General features: G+C 40.0%; 1 protein-coding gene across 4 annotated transcripts in view; it reads right to left on the reverse strand.

Annotated features, from left to right (window-relative positions):
- Positions 1–4888: 4888 nt before the first annotated feature.
- LOC139995847 (uncharacterized) overlaps positions 4889–14288 on the reverse strand; it is a 142045-nt gene continuing 132645 nt past the window's right edge. For all 4 annotated transcript variants that reach the window (XM_072019710.1, XM_072019708.1, XM_072019709.1 and 1 more), the window contains 7 exons: positions 11004–11174; positions 10293–10448; positions 9947–10180; positions 9626–9855; positions 8751–9413; positions 8159–8533; positions 4889–8004 (listed from right to left, as the gene is read on the reverse strand). In XM_072019710.1, coding sequence (XP_071875811.1) covers positions 6625–8004; positions 8159–8533; positions 8751–9413; positions 9626–9855; positions 9947–10180; positions 10293–10448; positions 11004–11174 — 3209 coding nt within the window. In that variant the 3' untranslated portion in view covers positions 4889–6624. The remainder of the gene's footprint in view (positions 8005–8158; positions 8534–8750; positions 9414–9625; positions 9856–9946; positions 10181–10292; positions 10449–11003; positions 11175–14288) is intronic.

The raw sequence follows: 14288 nt of genomic DNA on the forward strand, positions 1-14288 counted from the left end.
CGCCCACGGGCGGCGGCCAGCCAGCCGGCAATTTCATATATTTACGTCAATCTTCTCGAGTTATGAAACAACATAGGTGAAGGTAATGTATGGGCCATGGTTACGAAAGCAGTACCACCTAAAAGAAAATTACTTACTTATCCGTATCGTTGTGATTGTCATAATCTTGAAATTATGATTAAATGCTTCCTATTTCTTCGTCGATTTCTTGAAGCGTTTCTAGTAGTAGGTTATAAACTATAAAGTGCACAAAAATATAAAATAAATCGGTTACAGTCCTGCGAACATCGATAAGAAACGTTAGAAAGGATAGAAGAATAGAAAAAAGTAAGAAAGTCTCTCTCTCTCTCTCTCTCTTTACTAATAATCTTCGCAAACCTAATAGACACGTTCGATTACACGGGTGATGGAATCTTCCTCTTTTTACAAAATTTACTTCGTTGTAAGATAAACTGGTTTTACGGGACGAGATTGAAAAATCGCTCGACGAAGCGTCGAAACACCGAAAATGGACGTTTAATTTTTTTATCGTATATCAGAGATGATATTACGTTATACGAGCATATACGAGCACCGGCTTTATGCAAAGGAAATTCAATAGCCGAACAGTTTATGCGTACTTGCACGACACGGCCTCTGCTGCACCACGGGAATATTAAAAAGCGAAGCTTTTTTATTGGAGCGCTTTATGAACAGCAACGAGCACAGTTTTATCACTTGCGCTCGCTGGAATGGAAAGTCTTCGACCTCCAAGATCCGAGATCTTCTTCCGAAGATATTCTAAGGATGAAAATGGAGAATGAAAATCGCTACTTACACAAGAATATATCGCACTTGATTTATCGACATGCTTCGTTTTTTCACTGTTTGGAATTTCCTTCGCTTCGTTTACGAGAACATCTTGCAAATCCTTTTGAAAAAGTGATAATCGTATCTGCGTTGAGTAAGATACTGTCCATGATATACGTATTAATAAAGAAGAGTATTAGATAGATTATAAGATTGATATTTATAGATAATAATAACAAAAGTAACGTGTGAAATTAAACGCATGTAAGTAGATTAATCTAAGCCACAGATTGTGAATGACAATTCTAGATTATATAAAGGGGTAAGAAAGAAACAAATCCACGATCATTGAAATATACCAAAAATTTATTTACATAAAAACATGAATATAATACCTATAATATTTCAACTGCTGCTTGCATTATTTTTTTTTTTTTTTTTTTTTGTCATTTTCATTCGGTGTCAATATATCGAAAAAACAATCGGCGTCGAGTTAGATCCTTTGAAATTAATCGATATTGTCGCTTTTTTTTCTTTGTTTTCTTTTTTTAACGTCGCGATAGTCTAAAAGAGAAAAAGAACGGAAAGAAAAGAAAAAGAAAAACAGAAAATAGCGAGAAACAACTATTAAACGGGTCTATAAACTTCTAAAAGTATGCGTAAGAGAAACGTAAATCGATGAGATTTGCAAACACAGTGTGTCCAAATAGTTCGTTTCTATTCGTTGGCCAAACAGTTAACCAGATAAATCAAACGAAACGCAGTGGAGCCCCGTTCGCAAGACCGGATTTTTCCATTCTATATTTTTCCCTTCCTCTTTTTCACGCCCTCCCGTTATATTTCGTTCAGCTTCACCCCTTCGATACGATTCGTACGTGCGTGTACGCGTATAGTGCGCGACAAAAACGAAAAATCACCTTCTCCTCATCGTCATAAATAGTGCGTTTATTATTATTAAAATCGGTCGCGGGCGTCTCTCACAACCCCTTCGACGATCGTTCATTTTTGTCTCATCTTTCTGCGCTTTGTCACGTCTGTTCGTTACAATATTTACAAAAAACGTACGTACAACACAGGGTATACTCGGTATCGGAGAAAGAAGAAAAGAAAGTGTAGTTAGGTACGAGATACACAACGATAAACGTGTTATCTTTTTTCCCCCCTCTCTCTCACCCTTTCATCTTGTCGTCTTCAAGAACACACCATCGATTCCTTTACAATCATCGTTAACATTTATCCATTTCGTCTTCCTCTCTCATTCACGATCCTACGATACACGATCTTGCGTCGTTTACAAATTTCCTCCAATTGCACTCGACCCTTTTACTAAAAAGCAAGGGAATTCAATTTTCCAGTCGAACCATTCGATCAATAACGCGAGTCTCGATCGACACGATGTTCCATCGCCGAATGATCTCTTTCTTCTCTTTTTTTTTTTTTTTTTTCTGGCGTGAAATAATTTTTCTCGAAGATCAGCGACCATTTTAATCGTGGAATGAACATAGATACATGACATAAATCGTCGATCGTCCATATATCGTTGGTCGTGATCGTTCTTGCTGGCGCTCCAAAGTGTGCGGCACTCAATCAAATCAGCGTTCATCAGCGCTACGGAAACGATCAAGCAATCTACCGCTAAAGCTACCTGCTGTTTTTCGACATGCTTTCTCCCTCTTTCTCTCTCTCACTCTCACTCTCTCTCTCTCTCTCGTTCTATGAATTTCTTTCTTTCTTGTCGTTTAGCACGATTAATGTTTCCTTAAACTGTACGGGTATAAAAAGGAGTTGTTGGCTTCGCGCCGGCCGTTCTTACAAAATTTCTGAGAAACTGGAACCACGTGGCGCGAGTTTTTCTTTGCGGGGCTGCTCAAGAAAAGGCAACTTCATAAAGTGTCGTCTAGCAAGAAACGTAATTAATATTGGTAAAATGTGTGAAAGAACTTCCATATGAAAAAGTGTTTCTTTTCTTTTCTTTCTCTTGGTATTAGAAAACGTTTTATTGCTTTATTAGTTGTCGCGATGGTACAGTTAATCGTGCGTTATATTTTATGAAAATACTTTAGGTATTTTTCTATGCCCTCCTTTCTTCCAATTTTTTCTTATATTACGCTGAACAAATATTTAAATGTCTAGTTACTGTAATAATGGAATTATTTTTCTACTATATTTTGTCTTACATATTTTTCTACGTCCTTTCGTGTTGCAATTTGTGCGAATAATTTTATCGATGGTAGACATAGACACGAATTAAACAAACGTATAAGTTTCCCTCGGTAACCGAAACGTTAACCACTGTTCTTTATTTAATATCAGGGTTAACCTTAAAAGGAAGATATCGCTAAAAAAAAAAAAAAGAAAACAAATCTCTATATATTAAATTAAAATATGAACTTAAAACATCCTATTCGTTTCTACATACTTTTATTAAATATTTGTACTAACTTTAGAATCACAATTATGTACAAAATTAAAATAAATAAATCGAACCTTACAAAATAATACAAATATATGTAAAAACATCGCTTAAATCGTGTCAGTTACAGGGTGTTCGATATTAATAGAAATTACTCCGACATTTACTCAAAACTATATTATACTTTCCACTTAGAAGATATCAAAAACTAATAAGAACAAGAGAAAAACCAATTTTTCAGCTCCTCATCTTAAACATAAAATATTCCTTTTTAAAATTATACGCTTATTCACTTTTTATTATTTACGCTTGATCAAAAAGATTGCTTGAAAATGAAAAGCTAGTTTTCCTTTTAATTCGAAACAAGCTACATCCGGAATCACTCCTTCGCTATTTCCAATCGCAAATAAAGCAGTATTAAACGATATCAAAATTCTCTTCTTCAAATCTATCATCCTAACACTCTTCTCTAAGTCGTACCCATGTATTTTTCCTCTTCAATCTCGAGCAACCGCGTTAAAGGAGCTCCACGTGGTACTAGTCAACGATCAAGCAGACCATCCTGAACGCGGAAAAGCCGGTCACAGGATAATCGCAGAAACGCGAGTCTATCGTAAAGGACAGACACACGCGACAGTCAATATTGTTAAGATCGATAATATGATTAGTCCCAAAAAAAAAAAAAAAACGAATATTGTTATCAATATCGTTACCATCGCTATTATTGGTTCATTTTAATTGGACCGCGGGCACGGCAGACGACGATTATCGTTCTAAATCGACATCAATTCTCTTCTATTCTTTCATACCTTACGAATTATTTTGAAGAAACGGTTGCAGGAGTCTCGTGTGTCGGTGTTTGGGTAATTAGAAAAATGCTGCTCACCAGGAGAGGCACTGGATACGCGTAAAAAAGTCTCCCTTTGACACCTAGCTCTTTATCAAAATCGGCTAGTAGAAAATATCGTATCTTCGTCGCTTCTTCCGGTATATGACGTCGTAAAAAGCTCACGACTCGACGAGACTCCATTATTTATTTAATGTTCTCGTCCAAATTAGAACGATTCGATAAGAACACAAAATCGTGTTCTCGTCGGAAGAATTGAAAAAGTCTAACAGCCCTCCTTGGTACATAGCTTCGATATGAAAAATTAGACAGCTTGTTAGTTGGCCGTTGTTGCAAGTTCCATTGGCGATCGCACGAGTTCTAATGGCAGAAAATGCCCCTTCTCGTATTGCTCTTAATCGATATGGTTGTATAAAACGGTACGATAGAGCGTAGTTGCTCCAAGTTCATTGATTAGAAAGATTGAGACAGATATGGGTGAAGTAGCGTAGAAAAGTTGATGGATGCTCTCCGAGATCGTTCTGGATCACTCGACGCTATCGACTTTATGAATTTTCAACGTGTCGATACATCGTGGACTTGCGAGTATAGCGAACCGAGCTATGAAATGTTAGAAACGTTCGAGCGAATTAAATCGATATCAATGCATGTAATGTATACGTAATTAACAGAGAATATGTTAAAAAAGCAGTGATTCTTAAAGGTATGTAAGTATACTTGATTTGGTACAAATCGATATAATCCATGAAAAATTGTTTTCGTATGTCGATTAGAAAAAAAAAAAGAAAGAAAAGAAAGAAAAGTAAAAGAAGTCTTGTTCGATCGTGCACCAAATCATATAAGATTGACAATATCGAATCCTTATTTTATTTCTTATTTCACTTGTTGAAATACGGATTAACAGTGTACAGTCGGTAAAAGGTAAAATTACGTTAACTTAATAAGCTCGGTACAAATAAATTTCAAAGTCCACGTATTTCCTGCGATCGATCGAAAACGAAATTGTTCGATCGCTTCGAAGTCTCGTTTAACGAGTCACGTTCCGATGTCATCGATAATTTAGTAGGAAGTTGCGGCAGCGTAATGAAAACGGAAAGAAGAGATGAAAATTTCATGAACAAGATCTCGAGTTGTAGGTCGCGCGATACGTTAAAGAGTCAGCGTAACAATCGCGTTGGTCGTAAAAATTGGATGTATTCTTGTGTGTATGTGTATTGTGTGTGTAATAGCCTCGGCGACGAAGAGCAAATAGCGTCGCGCGTAGAATTCACGATCGAGGTCCATCGAAATAGATTATGCGTTATCGCGTACACGTCGCAGAGGATATTTCAATATCGTACGATACCATCTAAACATACAGCATCAAAAAGTCGATATATTGATATAAACGCTCATACGTGTTTCATTTATATACATACACACCTATGTACGAGGCTTTTAAAAAACGCAGTACGTGATCGTCTTGCGTGTGGTTCTGTGAACGGTGTCTTTTTCCTCTTGTTCTCGTTTTTTTCATTTCATATGTACGAGGAACATGTCCTCCTCCACAAAGTAACAAAATTTCCATCTCGTTTGTATTCATCGTTCATATTCATTTTATTCGCGTCACGATACAATTGTTGTCCTTTGGAATAACGTAAAAAACAACCGTCCTTTCATCTTATTTAACGCGCGTCAGCGAATATCAGAGATACTTAACTAAGCCTAGTGAACTCTGGATTATTTAATTTGCACACAGAGAAATGCGATCGCGATTCTCGTGCGTTTATTTTCTCATCTTCCTTTCTTTTTTTTTCCATTTTTCTTTTTTTTTTTTTCATTTTTAAATCCGTTCGTCACCAACCGAAAAGAGCGCAAGTTGGTGGCGATATCGAAACGAAAATCGACATCGAAATCGCTCGGAAATCGACAATCGTTCCAAGCTTCCGAAGGGACAACGAAAGTTAGCAGCTTAAGACTTATTATATCACATCCTCAATATATACGGCAGTATTTGTTTTCTTTACGCCCTAAACTTGATCGGCCGTCGACATATCGAAGCTGAGATTGATGTTTGACATCGATACTCGTTGATAAGTTAATCCGCAGCTTCGATTCGCGGTATACCAAAAAACTTGTTGCTAAAGAAAATTCTCCTATATTCGACCGGTAGAGCTCGAGCCTGTGACCCGTCAACTCGGTTCGTCGTGATCAGTTTCGATTGGCAGTATCGATCCGACTGTTCGTCCTCGAGACCCTACGATTGTACATCGATTATCCTAGAAAACGGGCCGCAGCTGTTTGAATTTCTGGGTAAACACCAAAGGATTTTCCAGGCAAGCCGTGTGATTCCATGCAAAAGTCTGGCGACGTACGACGAACAACATAAAGCTGAACTTCTCTTCAAGGATAATCGTCGATCTTCCGCTTTTCTCTTCGTCGCCTCGTTCCAAGGCATACGATAGACACAGAGAACGATCAACGTGTAGACTCGATTATTAGGACCTCGTACTCTCGCCCTCTGTTAGCCCTTCCACCAGCTGCACAAACAGCAAAACCATCGCCTTTCGGGATGGGGCTGAAGTATCTGCTATTGTCAGTGCATCGCCCTGGTTGTGGTCAGATGGGTAGTTTCTGCCCTTTTCGGTGGTGGCGGAGGTGGCCTTCTTTTACTGGCAATCGCGTTCACGATATTAATGCTGCGATTCTCATCTGCGAACCTGACAGTTGATTGCCGGGCTGGACTGGATGCGTACTCCACTGGAGCGTGTGGATCCGTCGCGTAGACATTCTCGTATAAATTATCAGCTCCATAGTGTTCCTGAACCCAGTTCGACACGTTGGTCTCTCTGTAATCAGCCACGGCTGGCGGTGGATCGCGAAAACCAAGAACTTCGTGAGGAGTGGTGGTCGAATCCAGTTTACATTTCTGCGCAACCTGCCACTTTTTCCTCATTACTCTCTGAAGATCCTTTAAGAAATCACCTGGAGGCGCCTGATCAGATGCGGCAAGCTTCTTGGGAGATGTGAGCCTCGTGCTATCCGACCTTCTCGGTGGCATCGGTTTTCTCTGTGGCAAAGCTGGACTCCCTGGTTCCTGCTGAGGCGGAAGATTGAACGTGATCTTCTTGCCAGTACCCGTCTTCGATTTGGGCGACGTTGGTGGTTCTTGAATGGTTACTCTACGCTGAGGCTGGGGACTGGAGGCAGCTTTCAACTCTGCCAGATAAGGAGGAGCCGCGTAATGTCCGGAACCTTGCTTCATGGCACTTCGTCGCACAGTGTCCATGTTCGGATTTGGCCTGATTGGTTGAACCGTGTTGTGTTGGTGAACCGTCGGATGGGTTCCGTATATCGATTCTACCTTTGAGTTTTGTCTCGTCAGGCTTGAACTATTGCCGTGCTGTTGCTGGGATCCGTAAGCTGGCGGAGGAACGAATGGAGGAGGCGAGGCAAAGTTTGGCGAACTTGGAACGTACGTTGGTGTGCTAGCGCTGGACCCTGGATAGGAACTATGCGGAGAGGGTACCGAATTTGTCGCGTTGTTCGCGTGAAGAGCGTTTTGTGTATTTGAACTATAGCTCTGGTTATTCTGTATCGTCGAGTTGCTTGGATTCGAATACATCTGCTGATTGGTCGACGGTCTAGATGACGTGTGAGTTGGCGTACTCTCTGGAGTTACTGAGTTTGTAGGTGTGGATTGCTTGGGCCTAGCGCGTCGGATAGTTCCTGTTTCACCGACTAAAGGACTTGGAGGTGGCGGAAGAGATGCCAGACTTAACGAAGAACCCGTGAGCTCTGGAGTGTTGCACATTGGCAGTTCACCAGGCGCTGGAGGCGGTGGTAGAGAATCCAGGGAAAGATTCGATCGGAACATTTCTGGTGGAGGTGGAGGAAGTGGCTCATTGTCGGATTCTCCTTCCTCTGCCACTCTTGAGGGTGACGGTGGTGGCGGTAACGAAGTAATCGAATCCATCTGCAAAAGTGACGCTTTTCGTTAACGATTGTTCTAAAAATGTTAAACGGTATATTTGTGAATTTCCATCTTTGCACTCGGCAAAGCATCTTAACATCTTCTTTCATCAACTTGGTAATTAAAAATGAGATGTATGAAAACGCCTAATACTCACCATACACGATGGTATCGGACTCGTTGGTGTCTTCGGTTCCTGATTCTCTGATCTGTTGTATCCCATTGGACTTGCTCGTTCTCTAACCGGTGTGCCAGGCGGTACAGGACTAACCGGAGTCGCGTTGCCAGATCGATGATGTCTCTTCAAAGTTCCAGATCCATCCGAATCAGTGCCGCTCCTCCTTCGACTATGCCTTCTGGTCAATGTTCCAGAACCCGAGCTCGTTGGACTCGGACAAGAATCCGGCTCATCGCGAACTGTTTCACCTACTTCCTTCAATTGTCTCGTGATCGATGTTAGGGGCAATTTCGGATTCATCGAGGGCTTCCTTTTTATCGTACCTGTTGGAAACTCGCCACACTCGAAAGCTACCTACGATATAAAATAAAATATACTTGTAACGTAACCATTCAATAGTACATAAGGGGAAAATATGCTGTTGTCCGATGCTAAACGCTATCGAGAATAGTCTATCTTGACAAGATTGAGCACAGTTACGATTTCCCGACATCCACATCACCAATCTTGGACGTGTTAACAGTATCAGTCTCTCGAGAAAACAAATGAAATTACAAATCTGTCTAATTACCTCGCAACTACTGGGTGCTCCATCAGAAAGGCATCCACTGGAACTCGAGCTGCTGGCTCTGCTCAGTCTACCATCGTTATTATAACTTTGTCGTTGTTCAGAATTGTAACTTTGTCTCTGGCTGTCATACTGTCTAGTATTAGCTACTTCCGCGTTGTGCCTTGAATTCTCCGTGAACTGACGAGCGTTATCGTTGGTCGTGTTGTACTGAGTTTGATTCTGTGCCGGTACAGCGATCGAGCTAACGGAACAGGATCTTGCGTGGGCCAGCATGTCGAGATCCTCCTGGGCTAGTTCATCAACCAGGGTTCTGTAATTTTCCATCAATTGTCTTCCATATTTGGCCACCCTGATTCCAACCATCCATCGTTCCAAGGACGCGTTATCCTCAGCGCAGAGGAATTTGATGTACTTTGTCGATTTTGGCTGCTGCAATCTGGGATGTTTGACAGCGAAACAGAAGTCTGTTGGAGCTTTGTATTTTTTCTTCCAACCAATGCCGTAGTAAATTTGATTCACGTCGAAAGTAGCCAGACAAATCAGGTCACGAGCGGTGCGAGCTTTTTCCTTTGGCCAATAATAGAGGCCGGATGCTCGTAGAATAAAGTGATACCTTTTCCATCCCTTTTTGCTGTCAGATTTCAGATATAATGGTCCTTCGACCTGCATAATCAATACAATAATAAATTTAACAGTCGACAAAGGTTTTATTTATATTTTATACATAGGGTGATGAGGCGTATAAATAAATACAGACAATATTTATGCCATTCATCGTGATCACTATCTTTCTTCTTTCATAATTTTCGATAAAAAAAAAATAAAAAATAAAAAATAAAAAAAGTAATAAATCGAAAATATTAACGATTAATTACCTCTGGTACGCCAACATTGCTGCTGGAAAAGAATTCTTCCAGAAGAATATTACGCGAATGATCGTCATATTCGCCGCTACTCCTATCGGATGGACCTAAAAGGAATTTCTCTGGAGTAAGAAACAATTGAGTTTTCTCTGGCCTCTCGACGAAAAGCAGCTTATTTTTCGAGTCTCTGGTCCACAGTAAAAGATTTTCTACCAGCAACTCGTGATCTTCGTATACCCTCTCTGAAAAATGAAATCATAATTACAATATAAACGTCTGCGACTTTTTCTTTTTTACGTCATTTAATAATAAACGATACGAAGATATCTTTACCCATGAAAAGATCAGGCAAATGCTCGACCACCGTCCACTTTGGATCCATTGGCACGTGATTTTTGTCAGCTAGAAGCCTGCACACGTGCGCTACGCTCATTCCTTCGTCTACAAGCAAACTTTTACCACTGCCGTCCAAGGTGAACGCTTTGATGAAGAGCTTTTGAACGCTGGCTTCGCGCATTTTTTCCAACGCCAAGCGGATTTTCTCTGCCTTGACTCGGCTTGCAGCGTCTTAAAAAGCAGAAGAAGAAAAGATACATCGGTATTAATACATAAATAATTTAAATTGAGAAGAATATCGAATTTTAGAGGATCAAAGATTGGAGTACGCATCGAAACTCACCCATGAGTTGATGAGATTGTTGCTGAGGACCTGTGTGCATGGCGGTCTGAGGTGGTTTGTGCCCGGAACCGCTGCTGCTCGCGGAACTCTCGCTGGACAGCATCGACACCGTGTCCGAGAACGCGCTGTCATTGTCAGGACTATCGGTGCGCATAGCTGGAACAAATATTTGACAGCTGTTAAACAATGCATGAGGTACAACTGCAAACAGCTTTGCAATTACAAGTTTCGAGTAACTGTTTCACCTAGCCGTACTCGAGTGTTCTGCAAATTGGATAACGTCGGATAGGAATGTTCGAATGGCTCTAGCCATAGAAAGTAAATTTTACTGATTCAATAATTCTATTTAAGTGTCTTCATTTATCCCTAGAAAGTTGATATTGCTATACGATAACAATTTTATCTCGGATATTTCTCGTAGCACATAAAAATTCTGAAATATCGTATCGTCAATAATACTACTACTTATCGATGAAATTATTTAACCAGATAATCTAATCACTCTCGAGTCTACTCAGAGAATATAAAAAACCGAAATTTCTATTCCACTTTGCGTTTTTTTGCCATAAAAGAAGGCTATTCTATCGATCTATCTATTATTTCGAGCAACGAATCTTCGCGAGATAATTCGATAATCACACTCGAGTCGTTAAAAGAAGAAAGAAAAAAGAAGAAAACTCGTCTGACGAATTAAATTCTTAATAAACAAACCTCCTTCGTTTTTCCCGATATCGGTATTATCCCCAGCAGTGATTCTGGTGCTGTTAGGTCGGCCCTGTCTCTGCGAATCGGGCGCAGGTGTAGAAGCGATGTCGCCGTCACAGCGGCGCTCCAGGGCGCACAGCTCTCCGAGTATAGCATCCAGATCGACATCCTGAGAATCTGCGGCAAAGGAGCAACAAATAAACTCGATTGATCGACTTAAAACCATATAGAACAAAGCAGCCGGGCAACGGATACAAAGAAAAAGAAAGGACAAAGAAGAATAAAGGATAGATAGCAGATAAAGAGAGTAAAAGTGAATATCCCACGTTGGTACGCTAAAAGAAGGATCGTGTTCAACGATTACGATCGCAGGGAAACTGCTAATGGTCGGGACACGAATTATGAGCGATCCGACGATGAAACCAGTTCCGCGCTAATTACCCGCACGATTGTACGGTCATCTGGTAACCGCACGTTCGCTCGTGTTCCTCGAATGTGAAACGAGGCCTCGGACCCGCGAGACTCGTGTACCTGACCTCGTGCAACACAGAGGCGAAAGTCCTTGGCTGACGAAGAAACGAACGGTTTTAATTGCATCCGTAGATCGTTTGCCTGTAAACCGGTCGATGCCTGTTTTTGGAATTTGTTCACGCCGTTCGTGCGCGTCAGTAAATGATTTCTTTTTTTTTTTTTTCTTTTTTACCAATTTGCCGGCAATCGAGAAAAATAACGTTAAGGCGAGTGTTTTGGTATTTTATAGGTTGTAATTAATGGTTTTGGGAAAGTTGTATTTTAACGTTTCACTCGCGTATGTAAGTAGAAAATTGATTACTCTTTGAGATAAAATGTTACGATACTGAGATACGATCAAATTTACGAAAAATCAAATTTCGGACTAGGCTATACTTATTTCGTTAATCATCGATTTTTTACGTTAAATTTTCTTCCGCCATCTATTAGAAATCTAATTACCTTTTCGTCTCGTTTCGTGAGCCGATACTTTCAATCGTTTCGGTCGATTAATATATTTCAATTTTCTTTACACTGTTCGGTACCTCTACCGAGAAACAGAGAAAAGAATATCGAGTATCGTGTTCTTTACATTTCTACGATACGACGCGACGGTCACAAGTTCCAACGGTAATAAGTTCGTCTCAGCTAGCGAACGTTTCCGTGTTGCCATTTGTACTTCCTTCGTCGTTTATTTTTCAACGATTTTTGCTGTAATGATCCTCCAGGAAATATCGCATACAAAACGTAGAAGGTACAGTCCTCAAGACTCGAATATCCTCCTTCGTACAGCGCAATAATTATCGTGGATCGTTACCCGCGCGTGATAATATCGACTTCGTTAAGATAATTAACGAAATTAGCTCATAGTCGGTAAAGGCAAGAGTCGATTTCTTTACCCGGTGGAAATTATTTAAACGGATTATGCAACCGACATTCGTAACTAGCCACAAAATCCTTATCGTATATCATTTCTAAGGTGATCCTTCGAAACGTAACTTTCAATTTCTCGTTTCGTTTTTATTTACCATTGGAAATCCATTCTTTTATCTATATTCGATCCTATTTAATATATAACAAAGCGTGTAATTGTGGAATAAAAAATTCAAAAGAAAACGATTTAAAAATTTGCCACAATTATTTCACCGTGGAAAAAGATTACATTCGTCGAGTGTTCTCCTTTCATAATACGACTCGCAATTAGCGAATAGCAACTGAGAATGAAATTCTTGCGAATCGTCCGAAGACGACAGACATTCCATTGCGAACGTCGCGAGTGCAACTAAGGGCACGTGTGCAGGCACTCTAAATACGAAGCCCTTTCCAGCGTTTTACCTGAAACGAATACGCGATATGCGTTGTATCTTAAACAAGCTACGTATATCGGTGTATAAGATCCGACGAACACGGATTACCGAGGTGATCAGTTACTTGCGAATTAGTGTCAAGATCGCTTCTAATTCGGATCATACGGTGTCGAGCTAATGGGGCAGAAAAATAAATAAGCCAGGCAATAGAGACTGTTACTTGCTATTATTGCGAAATTTATTTTTTCCATTAATTTATGTCCCAATGCTATTGCCACAAATATTAAATAGTTCTTTAAACGAGTAAGGAGTTTCGTATGAAGATATATATATATATATTAATTTTCTTTTTAGACGTTTTTAATACATATGTACTTTATACTACTTATACTTTATACACATGCAATCAAGTCATTAGCTACGATCTAAAGATATTATTTTGCAGACAGTATCTAGATCACTCGGGTCGTTTGCTTTTTTTCTTCGAACAAAAGGCAAACCCATTTGCTGAACACAGAGTATACATATCAACAGCATTCAGAAACTCCATCAAAGGTTGACAGAACGAATGACAGAGTCGATATGGAATGTGACGGTATCTTGTTCGGGATTGTCGAGCTACGCGAATGAACGCGAATCTGCGCGTCGGCTACCACGAATAGGAAACCCAAGAAACTCGGACTAACTTTATCAATCGGATTCTCATTCGTGGCTCGCATCGAATTTCTAACGTGCTGACGTTCAACTTCTTGGTAGTGAAAAGAACCCGATGTGCTTCTACATCACGTAAACGTACAATGCATTCTATAAAACAATATACTTTTTATTTTTCAACTTCTCTTATCTCATCGGAAGCGAATTATAGAAAAATTGTGATTATCTTTAATTGTTCACAATTCTCTACTTATCCGAAGTAACTATATTATTTAATTCTATTTTATACAAATGTAATTACAAAAATAATAGTCAATCCTTCCTTTCGTATCTTCTTTTCTACAGTATCGTACAAGTGTTCGATACGTTTGAATTAAATCATATGAATATAAAATACGACGAAACAAATGACGCGAAAACCTTCCCGTTTCACTTGATAGAACTCCTAATGATAGGGAAAACTACCTCGGGCGATTAAATCTTTGACGCTGGCTGTAGTTCAGACTATGGATCGCTAATCACCGATTGTTAGCCGAAAACTAACTATTCACAGTTTCCGAATACTCATCTGCTTAACAATGAGGTCCAATTGTTGGCAGACTTAACATCGTCGATCAGCCAAGAAGCGATGCTTTTGCACGACAGGTTCTGACCAACGAACGATAACAATGGGAACGGAAGTTCCACGAAAGGTGCTTTATGCGAGCTGGGGGAAACTCGGTGGAAAACGGCGTGCAGAAAGCTTCTTACGTTACCTATGATAACGTTTCATTGGTAATTCTCCTCGAACCAGTTTAAACGAGCGTTGAAAGCGAGTAAA

Source organism: Bombus fervidus, chromosome 16 (assembly GCF_041682495.2).
Source record: "Bombus fervidus isolate BK054 chromosome 16, iyBomFerv1, whole genome shotgun sequence".
In the NCBI taxonomy this organism is placed as follows: domain Eukaryota; kingdom Metazoa; phylum Arthropoda; class Insecta; order Hymenoptera; family Apidae; genus Bombus; species Bombus fervidus.